General features: G+C 51.3%; 1 protein-coding gene across 2 annotated transcripts in view; it reads right to left on the bottom strand.

Annotated features, from left to right (window-relative positions):
* Positions 1-23,138, bottom strand: part of ABR (ABR activator of RhoGEF and GTPase) — a 168,719-nt gene that overhangs the window by 119,690 nt on the left and 25,891 nt on the right. The window contains exon 1 of one of the 2 annotated variants that reach the window (XM_036906236.2): positions 7,167-7,658. The exons of the other annotated variant lie outside the window; for it this stretch is intronic. Coding sequence (XP_036762131.1) covers positions 7,167-7,227 — 61 coding nt within the window. The 5' untranslated portion in view covers positions 7,228-7,658. Of the gene's footprint in view, positions 1-7,166; positions 7,659-23,138 lie in introns of those variants that run through there. 2 annotated transcript variants of the gene reach the window in all.

Genomic DNA, 23,138 nt, shown 5'->3' on the forward strand with positions numbered 1-23,138 from the left:
TTCTGGCCTTGCTGGCTCCAGCCAAAGAGGGTTCTGCTAAGGTGTAAGTAAGCCCCCGGCACAGGCCTCCCGCAGCGGGCTGACCTCTGGGACACGGGACTCTCTAGGCTCAGCAGCCTTAGTGGGCCTGGGGAGTGGGGCACTCCATCATTAACATGCTGCGTGTGGGTGAGTTCAAACACAGAAGCCAGATCTGCAGCCCAGATGGCCCAGGGCCTCAGCAAAGGACCTTGGTGTGCAGTGGCCTGATTTAGGGTTGAAGGCTCTTTATATTCCTTTGGGACTGTGGAAGTGAATTTTAAAAAGTCGGAGAGCAGGGCCAGCATGTATGGGCTCTGCCAAGTCCTCCTCCAGGCCCCATTTCCCTGTCCTGGGTCCTGCTCTGCTTCAGAAACTGGGCACTAGCTGTACTCTATCCCGACCCCCAAAGTTTATTTTCTCTCCTCTCTCTCTCTCTCTCTTTTTTTGGAGGTTACAGTCAGTACCCCTTGCCAATGATCCCAGGGACAAAGTAATGCTGGGATATGGGCTCCAGGTGCCCATGGGAAATTCTCCTTGGGATCATCCCTTAGGAAGAGGCACCCGGTTGGTGGGTGCTCATGGGGCTCCTGTAGGCTGGAAGCTGCCAAACATCATGAGTGAGCCAAGACCGTCTTCACAGAAGTCATTCCTGCTGGAGAGATGAGCAGATCACTCAACTTCCATGACACACGAGCTGCCAAAGGGCCTTCACTGGCACCACTGTGAAAGGCAAGGCAGTGAGGGAGAAAGAGTGTAGAGTCTGGCCAACTTGTGCTCAATTCCTGGCTTGTACTCCAGCTCTAGGACCTTGAATTGACTACTTAACTTCCCTGAGCCAATTTCCTCCATATAAAATAGAGACAGTAATTTCTGCCTAATAAAATAGGGGTTCTTGAGGACTGGTGATAACGTGGGAAGTGTTGATACATAGTAGGTATACTCAATCAGAATTGGCTGTAACTGTTACTGCTGCTGGAAGTTGGAGAGGCTACATAGAGAGTCAGAGCCAACTGAGATCTGATCCAGCTCAAACTGGCAGAATGACTTAACCTCTCAGGGCCTTATTTATAAAACAGGGGGATGGTAACAGATACCTTGTTGGGTTGTTAGGATAATGTAAGGGAAGCACTTAGCACACAGTAGGGCTGGTTATATGCTGTTTTCTTCCATTCTTCCTAGACCAAATGGTTTCTGATTTCTATGAACCCAGCAGGACGGATCAGCTTTCTTTGCAGTGTGCCCAGTGGTTGTAAGGGACACAAGGATGAGGCTTCTATGTACCTTTGCAGAACCCAGACCCATTTGCCAAAGAGGTCTCTATCGCACAACTCCAGGGGGTGCTGTCACATAGAACACAGTGCCACCCTGATCCCTAAACTCTCAGAAAGAGATCTTTCTCCTAAAACTGCATCTTTGAGGGAGAAACTCACTCAAAATGTTGGCCCACAGGCTGTGGAGGCTCGGGGTAACATGCCTGAACAGGGAGACCACAATCGAGGAAATCAATCGCTGCTGTGGGAAGTAGGGGTCCTCCAGCTCAGGAAATACCTGGGTTTAATTACACAACTTCTTTGGTTTCCATAATCTTGATCCATTAAACCCTTGCTGCTGCCCATGAGGCAATGCCCAGGAGGAAGGGGTTAGACCAGCATACTAATAGGATCAGTCCTTCAATCCCATGAAGGTAATTATGGCCACATCCTTCCCCAACAGCCCTGAGTCAACCCACAGATCCCTAGTCAATATGGGGCTTTTCCAGGCAGCACCAGCTTCAGGGACACACCAGGGAGGCAAACAGCCATGCTGCCTGCAAAGACAAGGACTCTGAGCTCCCCTGGCACTGGGCCGCCTGAGGCCTCCCAGCCACCCAACCCCTTCTGGAGATCTGGCTCACCTTATGCAAAATGCCTGACTGTATCTGCCATGCCAGCCTGTGGTCTAGAGGAACACGAAGGCATCACAGGCGAGGGTGGAAGAAAGAGAGGGGTGGCGCCTGACCAAGTAGGCTGCCACAGAGCCTGCCCCACCAGGCCCCATCTCCTGAAGACCACGCTGGCCCTGTGAGCTTCTATATGGCCAGTAAGCCCGTATTTGTCTGTCATTCTGATGGGTAGTGAGGAAGGAAGGGTGGGAAAAGAAGACAGGAATAAAGCAGAGGGGCAGAAAACTGTGAGAGACCCAAATAAGGTCTGAATCTGGAGACAGAGAATTGGCTGCCCCGTCCACAGCAGGGCATGGTGCCAGTTGGGCCCACCTTGAAGGGATCTTTGCCAAATGCCTTGGGTAGGAGGTGGGAAGGGATAGTGCATCTATACCCACTGCCTGTATGGGGTGGGGGGCACATTTTGCAGTGTGCCTATTGCTCTGATTTCTTTCTTCTTCCCCATTTACAGGGTCTGGAGAGGTTCTTCCCAAGCTTCAGGGACAAGCAGAACACTCCCTCCCACTGCCAGTCAGAGCCACTCATGGCTGCAACCATCCCTATCTTGCCCAAAGCCACATAAGCTAAAGCAGACCAAGGTCTGCCTCTTCTAGCCTGCCCTGGAGACAGGTAAGTCTGCAGGCCTCTCCAGTGGGTAATCGGTGGAAAGTGCCAAGTCCCTCCCTGTAGGCAGAATGGGGTGGGTACTCCAGGCCCCCCTGGGGTCATCACAGCCAGGGGCCTGGCAGAGGCAAGTGATGATGGATGAGTGTAGGGTTGACTGAGAAGCTGCTAGTTCCTGGTTTGCTCCCAACGGGCTCAGGCTGAGCCAAACAGCTGCAGCACTAACCCTGGCCGCAAAGTCTTCCAACTGCACAATCACAAGCCTTAGCAACGCTGGGACTCCCCTGGGGGGTCTCTGACTCCACTACGAGCTACTACAATTACCAAATCCACACAGCCAGAAACTTGTGAATGGGCCAGCCAGTGGGTTTCTGGGATTTCTGGTGGAGTATGGAGTTAAAGGAGCCAAGCACCCATAACTTTCCTTTTCCCTTTCATACTCAGGCAACCAAAACTTATGGAGGGCTTATTAAGCATAAGGCACTGGGCTAAGTACCACCTGAGAACCTGGTCCAACCCTCTGTTCCTGCCGGTACCTTTGCCCCCTTCCCAGCCCCTTCCAAACTCCTCGGCAAGCCTTTGATGGCTGCCTGTTCAGTGATGAGGACTGAGGCGAGCTGGATACCTGAGCAGTTCAACAGCACTCCTCATCTTCAAGACAATTATAAGCAGTAACTAATCCATATGGCGTCCAAGAGAGACACAGCCCCGCTTCACAGAGGCGTAAGCGCGAGGTACCAGAATCACCCTAGGAACCAGACCATGCCTCTGAGAGCAGCCCAGGTCTGCCGTCCTGCCCGCAAGAGTGAAGCAGAATGTATTTTCCTCACTCTTCCCCCATCTTCTACCCACCTGCTTAATTCTTCAAAAATGTCCCTGTCATTTCTTCCTTTTCCCAAAGAACAGCAGCACTAATGACAACAGTAAAAAGTTAAGTTTCTCTGAGTAGATGACTTAATTCTGCAAGCCCCACCTCTGAGACTCCAGTAGCCATGACAGTTATGGGCTGGTGTTGACAAAAAGGAATAAATGACTAGGGTTGTTCAGAGGACAAGAAAGCATCCATCTGCAGGTGCTCACGAGCACATCATGGGTGTGCAAGATGGAATGATCACACCCACACAGTCTGGCCAGTGGCTTGGTCTTTGGAGTAGCTAATATAGGAATAGATGGGAACCTGAAGCAGGCTCATTATCAGGAGTTGGGTTTGTATCTCCATAGTCCCAAATGCTTTTTTAGCCCTTAGGGCAAGAAAAGGGGCATGTAAATATCACAAGCAAGTGAAATATCCCTTGGAAATGTTGCTGGGGGTAAGAGAAGTGAGTGCCGAAGGGCAGGTTCTAATAATAGATGATCCTATCACAAGAGAAAGTGACAAGTGCCTAGTGGAAAGGATGATGAGAGAAAGACAGAGAAGATAAAATGAAGAACACAGTCCTACAGGGAGAATCACACTGGCTCCAGGGAAAGACCCTAAGCAAGGCACTGAGGGGCAAAGCTGACATTATGACATCAACGTAGGAAAATTAGCGACACAGAGACAGGAAGTGGGATGCTGAAACCCTCACCTGCCACTCCAACTTTAGGAGGGGCAAAGACCCCGCTCCAAGCAGTCCCAGATCACACAGGCAGCTGGGAGCCAACATATCTCCTTGAGTCAGAAAAATTATATCACTGCAGCCTGTCAGAACTTCTGCCACAGGGGAGATGGGGCCTGTTGCCCACCGCTTACCAAATGACCATCAATCTACAATGGAAATGTGCACACTCTTTGTAGCATATGCTGAAGCCAGAAAGAATGAGCTGACAACTCCAAAGGCAAGATGTATATGAGGGGAGGGGCTGGTTGGCAGTCTGGCAGTCTTAGTAGCAGAGAATCACCAGCTTCCAAGAGCTCAGACAGAGCCTCAACAACCCCTATCTTGGCTACAGGACCAGCCCCCACACGTGGATAGGCTAGACTCAGAGTCACTGAGGCCACTTACCCTGTGGACCATTTCAAGAAAAGCTCTGTGAAAGAGGATCAAAGAGACAGATGTCCCCTATTCCATGACATTCCAAGGTCTTGAGAAATTCAGACACTATGTAGGTGACAGAGTCTTCCTTACCTTCCTAGGATATGACCTGAATTCCAGCTTTGTCACTTATCAGTTTTGTGACCTTGGGTACTGATTGAGTTTACCTAGCCTCTCATTTTGCAAACTGGAGATGACTATCTTGCAGAGTTGTGAGGTTTGGAGAGGATGGATAGAGAGTACCTAGCATAGTGCCTGGCAGATAGCAGGCCCTCAGGACATGCCACCATCACTGTTACCCACAGCAGCACTTAGGAGGAGCCCCTACCACTGGGTCATTCACATCGCTAAACAGTACACTGGCCACCCAGTTCCCTGGGTATATCCCCTTTACAGTTCCTGATGGATTTGGCTTTTGTGGGGACTTGCCACCCCAGGATTGTGAGCCTTGTAAGCAAACAGCTTCCTGAGAGACAGAGGAACTTCCTCTGAGAGCCACAAAACCATGCTGCCAGGCAAATGACAGCCTGCGTATTTGTTTTAATTTAGGCTCTTGTCAAGAGGAAACTTCATGGCTAACAGCCCAAACATGACTGCACAGCACCTCCCCAGGAAGCCTCATTCTATGGCTCTCAAATAAGCTGTTCTGAAGCAGGAGGCAGGGACTTCTCACACTGCTGCCAAGTCAGGCCCCCCAGCCCTCCATCCAGGCTACCCCAGGAGCCAGGGTAGCAAGCAGAAGGGTAGACAGCTCAGATACCAGTCTGCTGGAGTCAGGGCTGGTTAACAGGCACCCCTGAAGAAGGCCTCCATGTATCTCCCTTTACCTGTCTCCCCTTCCTCCAGTCTGAAATTTTCAAGGGGACCTCAGGCAATTTTGCTTCTCTGCTGGCAGAGACGGAGTGTGTGGAGATAGGAAAACTTGGAAATGATCAAATTTGAGCATCTGCTTCAGGGCAATGGAGAGAGAGAAAGCCAGAGTAAGTTTCCACAGGATTCTATGCTTCGGGAAACCAGTGCTGGGTTTCACAAAAAGCCAGAAATATTTAGGAACATAAGCAGCATGTGAATATGAGGCATTGTTATTACTGTTATTTGCAAAAGCACAGCTAAGAGGTCGCTAATCCTTCCTTCAGGTCAGGAGCTGATCTACAGCAGGCCTCTGAACAGATGTGCACCCCCATTCACTCAGACACATGCACCACCCCCAACACACAGACGTGGGCCCTGACCTTCACCCAACAATGCTGGCCTCTGCAGGGGAAGGAACAGATGGAGTGGCTGGGCTTGGCGCAGGACCCACACCCAGGGGATCCGGCTTTGCCCCTTTGATGTTCAAAAACCAAAGCAGAATGAACCATCACAATGAGGGCTTCTGGGGGGAGGAAAGGAAGGAAAAAGGGGATGGAGGGGGAGGAGAAGATATGGGGAGTGATGGGAACCCAAGGGGATATAGAGGTCAGAGGAAGGATGCTGGGTATTGAGGAGCCTCCAGGTCAAGACCATGGGATTCAAGGCCCCATCCTTGCCCACTCCCCACCTAAGCCATGACTGTTACCAAGGAATTTGAGCTAGGTTGAACCTTGAAAATGTCCTTGTCCCATGCCACCCAGTGTCAGAACCTGGCTCCACCTGCGTCCCCTGGCCCGTCCCAGCACTTGGGGCTAGAAGACAGAGTGGGAGGGTCCTACTGAAGTGAACAGGGAGGGAGAAACCCACTATCTTGGGTCCCACTGAAGTGAACAGGGAGGGAGAAACCCACTATCTTCCTCAGGGGCCAGCAGGACCCTCTGCTTACATCACAGGGAGGGTTGGGAAAGGTATCTCAAGGGGTGGGAGCCAAGTACAGTGTTTTAGCAACCTGCGCAAGGCAGCGGGGGAGAGGGGCTGGCGCGTGGCTAGGCCCAAGCCCCCAGAATTTAGGAAGGCTCAGTTACACATCCTTAGCGGCAGTGAGATCAATCACATGATCATGGCAGATTTGGGAGCTAGGGGGTGGAGAAGACGAGGTTTGTTTTTTTCTTTTTGGAGGGGGTGTGAGGGTGAGGGTGAGGGTGGTGATGAGGCTGGCAGGAAAGACGCTGAGACGGGGGTTCTGAGCTCCTTCATCCAAATGGCCCCCACAGAGACCTGCAGCTGCAGTGGACCTTCCCACCTGATCCCAGCCCCAACGCGAAACGCACAACGGCCTCAGGACGCCCCTGAGGTAGCAAACTCAGGCACCAAGGACTTTGCCAAAGGGCCTTTCTGCTTCAGCGTGGACAGAAGGAGCTGCCGGGCGGGGAGCGGAGGCAGCACCCTACACGGGCTTTCTCTTCTTCCCGAGGACGGGGAGTGCTCGGTTACACAACAGGTGGGAAAGGGGTGACACGGCTCTCCTGGCCCTGTCGGTCCACTGCCGTCCCACCCGCTTGAAGTCGGCTCTGAGGACCCCATCTGCGGCCGATCGCGAGGGCCCAAGCAGCCCCCAGCCCGCGCCAGGCTCCCCGAACAAGCCCGGCATCCCGGGCCCCGGGCCGTCGGGGCGCCGCGCGGGGCGCCGGGGCCCTTTCCGCCCGGCCTCCCCGGCCCGCGCGCACACGTACTGCTGTAGAGGGTGTCGATCCAGGAGAGGCGCGGCAGGCCCCGGTGGCTGAGCGGCTCCATGCCCGCGGTTCCGCGCGGCGGCGGCGGCGGCGGCGGCTCCGTCAGATCGGAAACCCGACCCTCATCGCACAACAAAGGAGGGAGGGCGCGGGCGGCGGGCGAGCCGGCCGGCGGGGTCCGGGAGGTGCGGCCAGCCCGGGAAGCCGAAGTTGCGGAGCGCGCCGTGGAGGCGGGGGGAGGCAGGGAAACAGGTAGCAGGGAGGAGCGAGCCGGAGCTGCCGGGAGAGGAGGGGAGGGCCGGCGAGCGCCCCCGGGACCCCTTCGGGCCACTGCGGCCGCGGCGAGCCCTGCTGCGGATCCCGGCCCCGCGGCCCCGCGGCCCCGCAGCCCGCCCGCCAACTAGCAACTTCCCCCGGGCTGCGCGGCGCCCGGGGGCGGGGGGCGGGGGACGGGACCAATCGGCGCGAGGCTCCCGCGCCCCCTCCCCCCCGCAGCACGCCTCCAGACCTGCTCTGTGGGGAAGCAGCCCCAGTTTCCCCCGACTCCCCATGAGAGGGGCTCCAACCGGTGACGGAGGAGAGGTCCCACGGGGTCTCGGGCTGCCGCAGGCCCAGGCTCCTCTTCCCTCGCTGGGCTCAGCCGAATTCTGGCAACCCGCAAAAAAGGAGAAACCGCGGGGTGACCTATGGGCCCGCAGGGGTGACATCACCTGCCACCCCAGGATCTCTAAGCGCAGTTTCAGGGGCCGGTGCGGCTGCAGGGCCCCTCCCCTAGGCGAGCCTGGGGGGCGGCGCTGACGGGGTTAACGTCCTGCCGCCTGCAGTAAGTCTTGGCCGCCCTGGGACTCTTTCCTTCCAAACCTTAACAGCGCCTCATTTATTCGAACACCGTTGACCTAAAAGCCGGGCGGTTCCTGCCCTACACACCAGCAGACCAGCAAGGCAGGAGGCTGGGCGGAGGGGTGGGTTGGTCAACGGGGGGCTGTGGAGGACAAACCGAGGTACAGGAGAGGCTGCAGGGTCTCCACCGGGTTTCCTCTAGGAGCTTTCTTTGGGGACCCCTAGCAGCAGCCAGAAGGACACCATGTAACCATAATCACAAACAAGGCGAGGAAGTCTAGGTAAAAATTCCTCCAAGAACAGAATCTTTAGAAACAAAATTCCTTTCACCCACCCACCAAGAGCAGTGCAGAGGTTAGAGGAAGGGACTTCATGGCCGTCCCCTGGGTGCTGGTTCTGTGGGACACAAGACAACCTCGGTCCTGCAGCCTCCTTGAGCCAAAGTACTCTGGAGGACTGGAGGGGAGGAAGGTCAGTCTAGGGTGGTCCGGGCAGCAGGGGCTGAAGCTCCTCTCCCGAACCCAAGGGAAGGAGGCAGTGGGACCACCTCAGGAACTCTGCTCTGGTCATTTACGCTGGTTTTACCTCAGTGAGTTTTTGATAATGGAGTAGACCCCCACCCTCCACATCCTGAAGCAGCTTAAGGGCAAAACATGGGACCCAGCTCTCCCCATAGGCCTACAAAGTGAAGCTCATCCTGGCCTTTGGGGGCAGGGGGTGAGGGGGCAGTTTTTTCAGCATCCATGGAGCATGTGTGTGGGAGAGTCCTCTTCATTCCAATCAACCACTGAGACACTTCTTAAGGGGAGAAGCAGCCCCTCCTGCTGGTGTTGCTGAAAGGAAGCCGCACACAGCCCATGCAGCTGTAGGGGTGGGTGGCCTCCAGCTCACAGCAGGCCCCGCAAGCCCCTGGGAGTGCAGGGGAAGATGCTCTGGGGTGTGTAAAGCCTCCACAAGTGACTGCAGTGGGTGTTTTTCAACCATGAGGTCCCATTGGCCCCTCCCTGCATCCCCTCGGCTCTCCGCTACCCCGGACCTTCTGGCTCAGGCTCTGTCTCTGTCTCTGTGGCCCCTCCCTGCTCAGCTGTCACCCTCCCACCATCCCTGACTTGCACACAAGACTGGAGGGACCAAGCACCTGGAGCCTGGCAGAGAGGGGGCCGTGCATCTCCAATGAGATGCTCCAGAAATAGAGCCAGGATTGGGAGGAAGCAAATGAGGCTCTCAGAGAAACCAGAGGGAGGACAGTGAGGGTGGAGAAGCAGAGAGGGGCCCAGGGCCCCTCCTCCTTCCTCCATGGTACTCTCAGAAAGCACAGAACCCAGAAGAAAGGTGGAAACAGGAGCCCAGCCCACAGAAACAGCAGCACTAGCCCCTCCCCAACAACCAACATCACCAAACCATCCTGGGCCCTCTCTGCATGCTGTGGGTATTTCCTGATAGCCACATCCGGGCACTATCTCTGAGGAGGCCATAGATATGTTTCTGTGTAAGACACATACATTTGCATACATTTTACATTTTTATCTACAAAGGCTTGAAGCTATTTTCAGCATTTTTCAAGTTAAAATGTATTCTCCTTAGCATTGCCATAGTTTGCTTTTTTCTGTATTTTGTGCAATCCTGTCCCAGACCTCCCACTCCAGAACACAATATAGGGTACAGGAAAGAGGAATCTTGGAGGCAATAATGAGAAACACTTCTAATAATTCTAATAGAATGCCTATGGTGCACCTGGCGTGGACCTTAGTGGTTTATTTACAAGATTATCTCATTGTGAACCTCTGTGTTATCTCAGTTCCCTCCACTTTCCAGATGAGAAAACTGAGGCACCGAGAAACTAAGTAACCCTCCCAGACAGTAAGTGGAGGGCTGTGACTTGAACCCTGGCAGTCTACACATGCTCTTAAATGTCATGCCTGCAGCTTCCGCTGTCAGCTAACTGGTAAAAGCAGGGTGGTGGAGATCCCTGGACATCTTTGCTGGTCCATGGGTTAGAGACCACCTTCTAGGAAACCCTTCCAGCTCTCTTCCATCTCGCACATGTGTCTCACACATATGTGTCCCAAGAAAGGGCAGTACATCAAGGTTCCCTTGATGTCTTCATTGGATGGCTTCCAGTAGATGGTAACACCACACAACCTGACTCTAGCTAAGGTTAGACCTAAATGTGTGGGCCTTTAAGCACCAGGGTGATTTGAGACTGGAACAGAAAATTCCAGATTCCTGGCACTGAGGGTGGGGAGGAGGTGGGGGAGAAGCAACACCACATCCTAGGAAGGAAGGAGTTAAAGAGTCATTCTCATTTGCATTTTGCCAAAGGTGAAGTGCTCTGCTAGCACTCCCAATCTGTCAGAGCAGCAGGGGTGCATTCCTATAGACAGACCACCCTGATGTAGCTAAGGGCAGACCTGCCTTTGCACCCACCACACTGCATCCTCCAAGCCTGTGCTAACCATTCGCTGTCCAGTCATTTGGGTGAATGCTCTCCACCTTCCCCAGCCCTTCCTCTGGGCTGTGCATGCAGGCTATCCTCAGCTCCCCACCTCCCCTGGTGACCAGCCTGCTCCTGCCTTGCCACCCACTGGATTTAAGAGGGATTAAAGGTTTGGTTGCCTTGCTGGGAATGCTGGGCTGATGATGAGGGGTTGAGTGGGAGGGGACATATCCTATTCTGAAGGTCAGTGGCCTTGCCCTTAATTCTCAGGTGTGTGTACTCACTGCCTCTCCAATAACCAAGCCTTGCTTCTACCAGCTATTTTGCCTGATGGGAAAAGGGTGACTGTGCTTAGAACCAAAAGTGGGCATCTCCACTTTTCTCCCCTCATCACTGATAGCAACCCTACTCCACTGCACACAACAGGAAGGCCCTGGGAGTCCCTGCTTCCTTAATCACCCAGTAGGGAGATTCACCTCTTTCCACACTGCCAGTAGGGAGGAACACCAGTGTGCAGAGGCTGGATTTACAGGTTGTTGGGGGTGGTGGGTGAAGGGTATTGGGGCCAGCTGCATTCAAATTAAAAAACAAAAACCAGATGTGATAGCCAAAATAAACAAAACAAAAACCAAGCCTTTGTATCCTTCCTCGCAGACCAGCTCTTTAAAAGCTGGGACTGCATCCTTTTTTACTTGGGTACCCACAGCACTCAGCCCAGTGGGGAAGGAGGCTCAGGTAGACCTCCAAAGCAGCTGTAAGCACACTGTGTCCCCAGATCAGCTTTCAGCCAAATGTCCAACAGATTGGCATTCAATAATACATGCTGAATAAATAAAATTAATGACAATTAATATTTACTGAGTGCTTCTTCAATACCAGGCACTGCTCTATATGCTTCACATAGATTATCTCACTTAAGCCTCATAATAAGCCAGTGAGGTAGCAATAACTATTCTCTGCGTTCCACAGAAGCAGAAAGGCTAAGCCATTGGCCAGCTAGCAGGTGGTTAACACTTGGAAACAAACTAAGATTCTGAATCTAGAGTCCACTTGTGTAATCTCTGTGTTGGGCTACAAAGAGTGATCAAATGAATTAACAGAATGAAGTTACACTCAGGGAGGAAGAAATTGGAGCTACAGGAGGAATGTAAGGCATGGTAATTCCAGAACCCCCAAGGGTCACCAATGATCAAGGAAAAAGAGACCTGGTTCCCAAAGAAAGCCTCCAACAGGGAAGATGACCCTGAAGACAAGCTAGATGTAATCAATGACAGGTTCCTGAACTCCAGTCCCTTCCAGATCCCAGGGCTTCTATGCCTTGGACCAGTCTCCAGCCTTTCCAGCCTGTTTTCACATGTGTAGGTGGGCACCCAGGTGGATCAGACAGACGACCTACAGGCTTCCTGTCTGCCCTAGTGGACTATAATCTTTGCTTTGTAGCAGTCCCTGGGGTGGCCTGTTTCTGGCTCCTCGCTTCATTTCCTTTACCATGTACAGTAAAGCAGCATTTACTGCTCCAAGATTCACCCTCATCCCTTGGGTCCAGACCTCTACTGAGTCACCTTTAAGGGAGAAGGATTGACTGTCAGTTCTGTCCTTTGCCATTTTCCTACCTGTCTCTTTCCAGCCTCCTTACTTTATCAGAAGACAGTGAGGTCTACAGACAGTATAGATTAAATCAAAGCCCTCCTCTTTTATGCATTTCTCTACCAAAGTTTTGTGCCAGCTTGAGTCGTGGGAAAGATCTGTAGCCCTGGCAAGATGTTAACCAGAGAACTGAATTCACCCCCTTGCCGGCCTCAGCATTATGGCCAGGAGGGTGAATCTTAGAGCAGTAAATGCTGCTTTACTGTACATGGTAAAGGAAATGAAGCAAGGAGCCAGAAACAGGCCACCCCAGGGGCTGCTAAAAAGCAAAGCTTATTATCTCAGCACAGTGACATCCAGTCCCTGTAGCTGTGAAGGTTCCCCCCACACACCCACACATTTGCCAGGGCTGTATTGAAGTCCTGCTCTCATGGCTCCCAGGGACCACAGCAAGTCCAGCATCTCAGGCAGAGTAGCTGCCTTAGATTCCACTACCCAAGCTGCAGTTTCAGGAGGGTGAGATGCCACACCTCGGCTAAAGGGGTCCTCACCTGACATGGCTCAGATTCTGCCACCCGGGGTCAACATGAGAAGTTTCCTAGAGAGTCAATCAGAGGGCTCAGCAGCGGGGGCTGGAGCCCCCTTCCTAATTTACTTACCACAGCGTCCCCATCAGAATTTGGAAAGAGGCCAGCCGAAAAGACAGAAGAATTTTCTTAAGTCCCAAGAACCCAGAGACAAAGTTCAGTGGTTCCAACTTTATCAGCTCCAAGGGAAACAGGGGCATGTCCACCTGGGGTCAGAGCTCACAGGCTGGCCCTCTGCCTGCTGTGGTCGCCATTCCTCTGAAGCTGGCTGCACTTCTCAGTCTTTCAGCCAGAGTTCTGCAGATGCATCCAAGCCCAGTGCTGCTCTGCCAGGAGCTCTGACGCCACCAGCCAGGCTGGCCCCTTCCCTGTCAGGCCCAGGAGTGGCTGCAGGGCCTGAGGGCAGGCTGTCAAGGAGACTGGCTCCAAGAGGTGTCAGCTCAACATTCAAAAAGGCGAGGACAAGGGAGCACCAGAGCCTAGCCAGTAGTGCTTGTCATCAGTGGGGTCTTGCTTTGGGGTGAAGGTTCAAGTTTGCCGTTTATCCTTGTCTCTTTTAGGACCATGCCTCTTTAAGGCAAGTTCCCTCTGCAGTCAATCCTGACACCAGCGGGTCCTGCGGCAGAGAGCGGGGCCTCCCAAGCGCCATCTGGTGGCCCGATGGAGCAGTACTTAGCCACCAGAGATGGTCCTGCCACCCTGGCCCACAGTCCAGCCCAGAAGCCTGGAAATACCTGCACTAAAACTCAGCTTGCCCACCAGATTCTGCACAGGGCTGCTGTTACCATGGTGAGTAAATAACGTCAGCAGGGAAGTCATGAGGAGCTCCATTTTGGGTCAGGAGACCAGCAGGAGCCTCCATGAGTATTTTGGGAAGAATAACCATCCCACGAAACAAGAGCTTCCCTAAGATACTCTCAGATGGGGGAATTTCCCAGTACCCCTGCCCACCAGCTTCAGGACCCAAAGCCCAGCTGTGCACATCCTATCCTCATAAACATGAGGAATAGTGGTTCTCAACGAAGGGAGGGGTAATTGGTATTGCCCCACAGGAAGTATTTGAAGATATGTAGAAGCATTTTAAAGCTAGAGATGTTAAAATGTCCTGCAATATGCAGAACCATCCCCAAGAATGTCCCCAAATGCTAACAGTTTTGAGAACACTACTGGTTAGGGGAACTGGGCATGATTCTTTAGTGAGCACCTACTCCCCTGTTCTTCTTTTCCTTATCAGTCTGCCTTTGGTGTCCTCCCTAAATTTCACCCTTATAACCAGAGGTGGAGAGAGGGTGTGGTCTGGCGCAGGCCACCTTCATAAGGAATGCCAGGGCTCCTAGCTGCTCCTCCCCAGAAGCCAGGCATACACCTGGCCTAGCCTGTGCTCGGTCACCTTAACCCTAGGGAGAGGCAGACAGCCTGGCAGCCTAACTCGGACCAGGAGGAACCAGCAGATGGTCTCTGAGAAGAAATCACAGAAGACCAGCCACCTCCTTCCCCCAAGGGGACCACCCTGCCTTCCTTCCCACATGGACGACCTAACCTAGCACCTGGTTCTCTGTCCACAGACTGTCCCACGACACCCATCTTTTACATAAGGCGCTTTGAGGTACTGATCATGAAACCTTGTCACTTCTAATTTCCCCTTCCCCAAGCTCTTTGCACCGTGTCTGGACTGGTCAGCTCAGTCTCATGAACAGTCTGGTGTCAGTGGTTGCCATGAGAAACCAACACATGACATGTGTCCTGATTAAGGAAGAGTGGAGAAGAATGAAACTCTGGTTGCAGTGGTCAGAGACAGTTGCACAGTGGTCACATTTGAGCTGGGTCTGCTGGTTTGAGCTGTCCCAGCTCATGAGGCTGACATCAGAGCAAGAATGATCAATTGGAGGAAGAAATTTCCAAGCATCCTACAGCAACTGGAGAGCACTTTCCATTGCTGTCACAATAAAGACCCGCATCCTTTTGGTGGAATATAAGGCCCTGTAGCCTGGCCTGTCACCTCCTTTCAGCTTCACCTGGTGCATTTTCCTCCTTGCTCTTTCTTGCTTTTTTAGAACTTTTGCATGAGCTGATATCTCTGGCTAAAATGCTCTAACCCCACCCTGCCTGGATATCTCTTGCTTTTCCCTCTGGTCTTAAATATCACTTCTCCAGGGAAGCTTTCCTTAACCACTAGACCAGGGAGGCCTATAGTCAGATTACCCAGTGCTATTGTAAATCATTCAATGCTATCTCTTCTGCTATACCGAGAGCTCCAAGAGGGTTTAAACCACATCTCTCTTGTTCACCAATGTAACCCTGGCACCCTGAAATGTGGTTTCAAAGAATGAATGAGTACATGATTGTATAAGTGACTAAATATGTTCCTGGTCACAAAGAGCCTGGAATGTGGGAATACAGATACTTAAGCCAGCCCAGCTCTACCAACTGGAGAAGAACTGTCTAGGCTGGTTGGGATGTCATGGTGAGAATAGTCACTCACTCCGGAAAGACTCAGAAAAATCAGCAGGATCCTAGAATCATATTTGGAGCAGGAGAATAGCTGCTCCAATTAGTTCTCTAACTGCTCACACAAAATCCGAACTAAAAGCTCCCCAGTGCACAGGGCTCCCTTGCTAAGTGGCCAGCATTATATGCTGCACTCTTTTTTACCCAATCAGATTCCAACATGGAAATACAATAGAAACTGAGAAATGGTTCAGCCCACTAAGGGAGCCTTGGTCTCAATTCTCAGAGTCCTTCCCCTGGGCCTGTCCCAAATTTGCGATTAAGTTTGTTTTTGAGGAGGGAGGCATACTGCAGCTCTCCTCTGGGAAAAAGCAGTGTCTGGGTGCACAACTGTCCTCTCTCCTCCTGTGGCCTGGGAGGGTACAGGTGCTGGGAGTCTGAGAAAGAAGATACACGGTTGCCCACAGAAGTCCATGGGGACTGTAAGTAGAAGCTGTCACTCACTGGCTCCCAGTGATGACTTTGACACCCCTCCAAACAGACAGACAGGAAATCTTGTTTTTAGCTCAGTGAGGGAGAAACATAATGGGTATTGATTCTGGGCACCCTGTACCCCCAAGGACCTGGCTTGAGAGGGTCTCTGGGCTGTCTGATAGGTGAACAGACCTGCTTGGGCAGACCCTCTGTGGCTGCTGCTTGCACTGAGCCATGGTGACCGCTGGGCAGGCCTGAGAGCCCTGGACGGTACTGCACCAGACCCACCCAGTCTGCTGGACACCTGCCAAAAGGGCAGATGGTTCCTTTCCATTTTCCCTTCACCAAACAAAGAAACAAAACACCCAATTTTTAGTCAAGGTCTGGTTTGTTGGGTCTTGGTCTGTGATGGTCCAGAAAGTCACCCTACACCACTAAGGTCAGTAGCCCCGATGGTTAGTCCTCTGAGTTACCCGTCAGCTTCTCACCTGTTGCCTAGTAGGGATGTTCTGGCACAGTTAATACTCTCAGGGTTCTTCTCTCCCCTGAAATGATGGGACCTGGAGGGAGGAGGTAGTAGCTGTCAATGAAGGGCCGAGGAATAATAATAAAGATGAGAGAGCAATAAACATCTATATCCTGCTTGCTGGACCAGAGCTGATCTAAGGATTCATCATATATTAAATCACTGTATCATCCAAGTAGCCCCAACTGCCCCAGAATCAGTCTCTTTGCCCTGCAACACTCCACTACCTCTCTCTAACAGAAGGGAAAGCACTAAACTGAGCCCTGAATCCAGGTTCTGAGTCTACCACTAACTTGCTGTGTGACTTGAGGAACTCCCTTTCCTTCTCTGGGCCTTGGATTCCTCACCTTAACATGCAAGGATGAAGTTGTCCATCTCTGATTCCTTGAGAGATAGATGACCAGGAAATGGCTGATAACAGAGGCACAAAACTTTCTTCTCTCCCACCTCTCAGTTCCTCAATATTTCAGGAAGTGCCATCGGTTTTGATGGCTAGAAAAGTTACTCATAAGCTCATCAAATATTCCCTGAGTCCTATATAAGACTGGGTTCCTTTGTCCAGGATACTTCAGATAGCTTTGAGACATGCCTGGGAGCAAGGCAGTGCCTGGTGGGTCCAGAGAGTGGCCTGGACAGTATGCTATGCGGGGAGTGTGTGTGTGTCACTACTTCAAAATGAGTTGACTAAATGTTTCTTGGAGGAAATGCCATTTGAATCAGGGCTGGGAAGGACACCTCATACTTCATTGGCAGAAGTGATGTGTGGAGAGGCAGGGCTTTCCAAGGGGACAGAAAAGCATAAGCAATTACATGGAGGCAAAAATAGAGGAAAAAGGGGCACTGCAACAGATGACTGCAGGAGAGGGCTCTTTTGTGAACTGGGGAGAAGGCAGGCTGCTGCTGGTGTAACGTGTGGCTTCAGCGCGAATTCAGGGACACAGCAGAATTTGCAGCTTTTCTTAGGCCTGTCTTTATAAAGAAGCCTTTCTGGGATACCTCCAACCCCACAACACTCACAAAGGATCAGGACCCAGCTCCCTCCCTGAGTGTGTGGAGGGACATTTAGTTACTGAGGGCCCTTTAGTAGATGTGTGCCTGCTTTAACCAATATTTATGTTCTAGGCGCTGTGCAAGCACATTACTTTCACTCAAACATTTTTCTTTCCAGCTTCATTGAAATATAATTGACAAATAGCACTGTGAAAGTTTAAGATGCATGGGGTGATATTTTGATAAAGTATATATTGTGAAATGATTACCAAAATAAGGTTATTTAACACATCCATTACTTCACATAGTTACTTTTTATTTTTTTGGTGGTAAGAACATTTATGATCTACTCTCTGAGAAAATTTCAAGTATACAATACAGTATCGTTAACTATAGTCACTATGCTGTACATTAGATCCTGAGAACTCACTTACCTTATAACTAGAAGTTTGTGCTCTCTGACCACCATCTCCCCACTTACCCCACCCACCAGCCTCTGGTAATCATCCATCTTCTATCTGTTTTTATGTCACTCTAACTTTTAATAGATGACACCTACTTGTGGAAGACACGACCATTATCTTCAGTTTATAGAAGCGGCTCAAAGTCACACCTCTAGCAAGTGGTGGAGCCGAGTTCACACTCAGGTCTGACTGGGCCCAGAGCCCAGGCTCTCAACCACTGTTAGGGACTGAATGTTTGCAACCCCCTCAAATCCATAGCTTGAAGTCCTAACCCTCAATGTGAAATATTTGGGGGTGAGGCTTTTGGGAGGTAATTAGGTTTAGATGAGGTCATGAGAGTAGAGCCCTCATGATGAGTTTAGTGCCTCTATAAGAAGAGCAAGAGACCAGAGCACTCTCTCTGCCATGTGAGGACAGAGTGAGAAGACCGCCGACTGTAAGCCAGGAAGAGAGTCTGCACCAAGAACTCAGCCGTGCTGGCACCTCGCTCTTGGACTTCCCAGCCTCCAGAACTGTGAGAAATAAATGTCTGTTGTTTAAGCCACCTAGTCTATGGTCCTTTGCTATATAGCAGCTGAGTTAAGACACAGCTCCACATGACTGACACCACACAACTGTGCCCAGCCACTGGTAACAATGGCAGAAAGTAACCTAGCCTTTGACATCACAAGATTCATCACTGGCAAGGGAGCCAAGTTCCCAGGCATACCAGACAGCACTGGCACCTGACAATAATGTGGATTTATCAACAGAGCTCTTAAAACTACTCTCCAGGGACAGCGGCAGGGCAAAGGCACATGATGCATTTCCACCCTCTTTCTCCTCCACTGAAGTCTGATACTCCCCTGCATCTTCTGACTACCCCTTGCATGAGGCCTGTAGATGGGCTGTCCCGAGTGATAAGGTTGTTTTCCAATGCTTCAGGAGCTACCTAAGTCTCTGAGATCTGTCTCTCACAAGAGCAGCCCCCAGACCTGCCCGGCCCAGGTTCAGCCAAGTATTGTAAGGAGTATTTTAAGGAAAATCATCCCTTAGCTAACCTCTCAGGGGAATACAAGTGAAAATTGGGGTATCAGTTCTGCATCTCGCCACATCCAAATTTTCATGTCTCCATGGACCTGGCCCTAAAGAAGAGGACCAGTAAACTCAGAGCTTTCTTGAAAATTCTCTGTACTCTGAGCAGAGCTAGAGGCCCTGGGGGAAGGCAAGAGTATATGGTGAGGTACAAGAGGTTCACTTTCCTAAGGAAGGACCCTCTATTTCTGAGAAGCTTCCCCAAGGACTTCCAGAGGGCAAAGACTCTGAGGATCTTTGGTTCCCCTGCAGTGCCACCTGGGCAGAAGCATATTCCAGTGCTGCAGGGTTATCCAACCTCTGGGGTAGCTCTCCCACAAAGGCAGCCCCCAGCACTGTTTGGCCCAGGCTCAGCTGAGTATTATAAAGCCCTCCTACAGAGAATCATTCCTATTCTAGGGCCTCATCTCATGCTCTGAGTGGGGAGGGGCATGGCTGGGCACCCGGAGCTGCAGCAGCCCCAGCTTCATGACTGAGGAATGACTGCACACATTTGCTCCTGCCCACCCCTTCCAGAGTTAGCCCTGTGTCCAATTCTTAATCTGACAGGTTGCAGACAGGAAGATACTGTCCCTCTGCCTCCTGACCCCTCTGAAGTCTCCAGCTCTCTCTTAGAGACCCTAGATCTTAGCCATGACTCAGATAAAATCTGGTTCCTCACCCTAACACTCCTCTCATGGCCTACAGTCTTCTAGACAACTCATTGCCCAATCTCTTACATGCCCCACCGCATTATTTTCCAGGTTCCTATTTCTCTCTGATTATGCAAGTTTCTTTCCTCCAGGAAGCCACATGCTTGTCACATGAGGGTAGCCACAGATCTCCAGTAGAGAGGGGAAGGGTGCTGGGATGAGTCCCTTTCTTGGACCCCAGAGCCTTGGATGGTGACTCCCCATTCCCTGCAGCCAAAATCCCAGGGAGCCTGGGGCCACACAGGGGAGACCCATGCAGCCCCAGATGAGATCATGACTTAGTTGCAGTTTCCCCAGAAAGCAGTCCCTTTTGCAGGTGGCTCCTGCACATGGGCTCCATGCCAGGGAGCCCAGAGCAGAAGGCAGGAACAACCACTCCATACCAGGAGTATCCATAGCAGACCAGGAAAGACATGGTGCCTTCTCTTAATACCAGCCAGACCTGGCTCCAGGCCTGCTCTGCCCCTGAGACCTCTGACTTGTGCAGTGAATGCACTATCAGAGCAATGCCATGCTAGAGGCTGCCGAGACAGGAACCTCTGCAGCTGCTGCACCTGGCTGGGCAGAGCCTCCACACGGGTTAGTTCTTTGGGGGCCCTTAGGGAGGCTGAGCTGGGTTTTTTTCTGGAGGTAAAAGGGCTACTTTTGTAAAAGAGACCCTATTTGCCTCCCACCACAACTAACCACAGATGAGGAAGCAGACACAGAGACGCTCCGGCCCCCAGAGCTCCTGGTTCCCTGCAGCCCATTCTTGGAGGCCACACTTAGAAATGCACATGCAAGCAGGCCATGTTCCCTTCCAGGCCTCCAAGGAACCTTGACTTCCTACCAAGACCACTAAACCCAACATCAGCACACACGGGCACATTCAGCCAAGGCAGTGCTTCTGCTAATGTCTAGTGTGGCTCTCAGGCCCAAAAAGGAAGAGGTTCTGTCTTGCTGAGGAGACACGGTCTGAGATACCAACAGAAGGTGACTTCTCACCAGGCCTGCCTGATCCTGCAGGCAAAGATCCTGCAAGACAAGGCATCGTCTCCCATGCAGACCTTAGTTCTAAGGGAGCTAGTAAAGCTGTGGAAGCTTCAGTCAAGGATGGCGAGGGGCACAGACACTTCTGGACAAGTTGTCTTTAGCTCTGCAGATAGCATGGAAGAATGGGGAACATGAACCGTGCCAAGGTTCTGCAGTGAAGAACACCCACGTTACTGACCCAGGAGCCACACTGCAATTAGCACCTTGTCATTTGCTCATTTGTATGCATTTCACATGTCATCATCAACAGACCACATAGAATGTGTGAAGCTTTTTAAACTAGAAGTGTATTCAGGTTTTTTTTCCTGTTTTTAATAAAGCCACAGTAAAAAAAATTTTTAGACAATAAAAAAGTAAAATGTGACCTGTAAATACATCACCTTGATTAGCATCGGCCAACCCTCTTTGGCATGCATACAGTGGTGGTCTTCACATAGTTATAAGCAAAACAGCTCTCCAGACTGTGCTTAGGAATTTGTCAGCCACTGATCCGAGGCCAGGGCAGCCTTCATGCTCTCCTCCCATCCTGTTCTGTCCAGAGGGTAAGTTTTACCTAGTGAGCTATGACCTCACTGCTCAGAGCCTGCTGGGCCTCAAAGACAGATTCCCCCTGGGGGGAAACTCTGGTTCGCTCTCTGAGTTTGTTCACCTTGCAAGAGAGATGTCTCTGGTTCCTTGGGGGAAGGAGGAACATCACCTGCTTGTCAGCGCCATCCAGGGACATTAGAGAGAAAATCTCATCTGCAGTGTCCTCAGCAGGAAGCTGAGACCTGCTCCTGAGAGGGCCTCAGGAGTCTCTTCCCCAGAGCTGGAGGACAGCTTTGAGATTAGAAGGAAGTCTGGGGGCTGGCCAGGGCTACACACCTGCCTCAGGAGGCACTGTTTTAGTGACACCAATCCTTCAGTCATGGAAACTGAGCGGTGGGGAAGGTACAGAGAGAATCGTAAAGAAAAAGTTAGGCCAACAGGGACACAGTGAGTGGAGGGTTGGTTTGCCATTCCTCTCTCAGGAGGACAGAGAGAGGAGTACTTCCCAAACTTTTCCAAATCATGGCACATACAGGAAATGTCTGTGTGGGTAGGCAGACAAAGCTCTCAGTGGTCAGAGGTGAGCTCCACAGCCTGCCTACTCTGAAGCTGATATATCAGTATTCGACACACCTTCACCCATTCTCGGTGCTCTGATTGGGATTAGGAGAAGGAATGTGGAGAGATGGCCTTCTACTTCTAACACACCTCCCCAGTGACCACAGGACTCATAAGCATTTCTGATTTTAGAGGCCCCCACACTGCCAAGATAAAATCAGTGAAACTCCCTCTAAGGCAGCTCTCCTGGCCCCATAGCAAGTGAAATGAAGCAAGGTCTAGGTGAATTTCATCTGCACACAGACAATGAAGCTGAAGGCATGCTTCCCAGGAGGACACCCTACCTGCTGGGCACACCTGCCGATAAAGTAGAATTGATAGCCATCTGTAGTAGAGGAGAATACCACCTCTTGGATTATGCCAAGACTGGTTATGCCAATCTTGTCAAAAGGCTCCTGTTTCCCTGCTCAGGAGCTCCCAGTCCTGACAGCCAAGGTGGGGACTGATAACTACTTTTACACAAGCAGAACTGCTAACATAGTCGTGCCTCTTCTCTGACCCTCCCAGGCTTGGTTAGGCCATCCTCCTGACTCAGGTGCAGGGGACAGGGGACACCAGCTAATTCCCCTGGGCACTGGCCAGGAGCATCAGTCCCCTGCATTCAGCAGTATCATCACCAAGGCTGCTCACACCAGTAATAGCTTCGCGAGGCCAGTTTCTGGGCTGCTGCTGTTGCAGATGCAGAGTTGAATCGTTGAGGTCAGGATGTGGGTTCTGGAGACAGAAGAGACCTGGGTTCAAGACCTGGCAGCCTTAAATAATTCAACTTCTCTAAGCCTCAGTTTCTTTCATTGTAAAATGAGGACAGTAATGGTAACTGCCTCAACTGAGATGGTTGAGAGAATCAAAAGAGGTATCACATGTTGAGACACCCAGCATAGTGCCTGCTCCATTGTATGCACTAAAGCAATGTTAGCTATTACCCGTTTGTTGTTGAGCTTTGCACACACACACACACACACACACACACACACACACACTACACTTCTCTCCTGAGGGCCAAAACAAGGCTAAAGGTGAAACTATGCTCTCCACCACCCCCAAAGATTACAGCAAACCAAGTGAAGAGATATTGTGAGTTGTGTGAGGTTACCAAATCAAACCACACCCTTTGTTTTCTGTGGCAGTCCTGTTATTGTAGAGGTAACTCATTAGCATTCTGAAGAGTCAAAGCAACCTTGCTCCTTAGAAGTGTGCTCCCTCCATACTTTCCTATTCGACAGTAGCTATAATAAGAAAAAGAAGATCCACCTAGAAAAACACAATCCTTGGACTATCATGCTTGAGAGAGGCAGAAGCTTCTGGACTGCTCAAAGACCTTGAAAGATTTCAAGGACAATGGAAGCTGAAAAGTAGAGTACAGTATAAATTTCCTTGCCAACACAGAATTTTCTCTGGGGCACCAGAGATACCGTCCTTGAGCCAAAGAGAAACTGAGGTCAAAAGTTTACCCATCCAAATAGATACAAACACACACACACTAAATTTAGGGCATGTCTGAGTATTATAAAAGAGGCATGTTGCAGTCTAGAAGGGCCTCTTACAGTGGCAGATTATACTAGAGACCCATAGTCCACGTTAAAAAGAAAACCCAGTCTGTCACTCATCTTGGACTTCAATGTGATCGCTCATTCTAACTGACAAATTCAAAGGACATCCCTCCTGTCTTTTCATA

The sequence above is a fragment of the Manis pentadactyla genome, chromosome 4 (genome assembly GCF_030020395.1).
Source record: "Manis pentadactyla isolate mManPen7 chromosome 4, mManPen7.hap1, whole genome shotgun sequence".
Lineage (NCBI taxonomy): Eukaryota > Metazoa > Chordata > Mammalia > Pholidota > Manidae > Manis > Manis pentadactyla.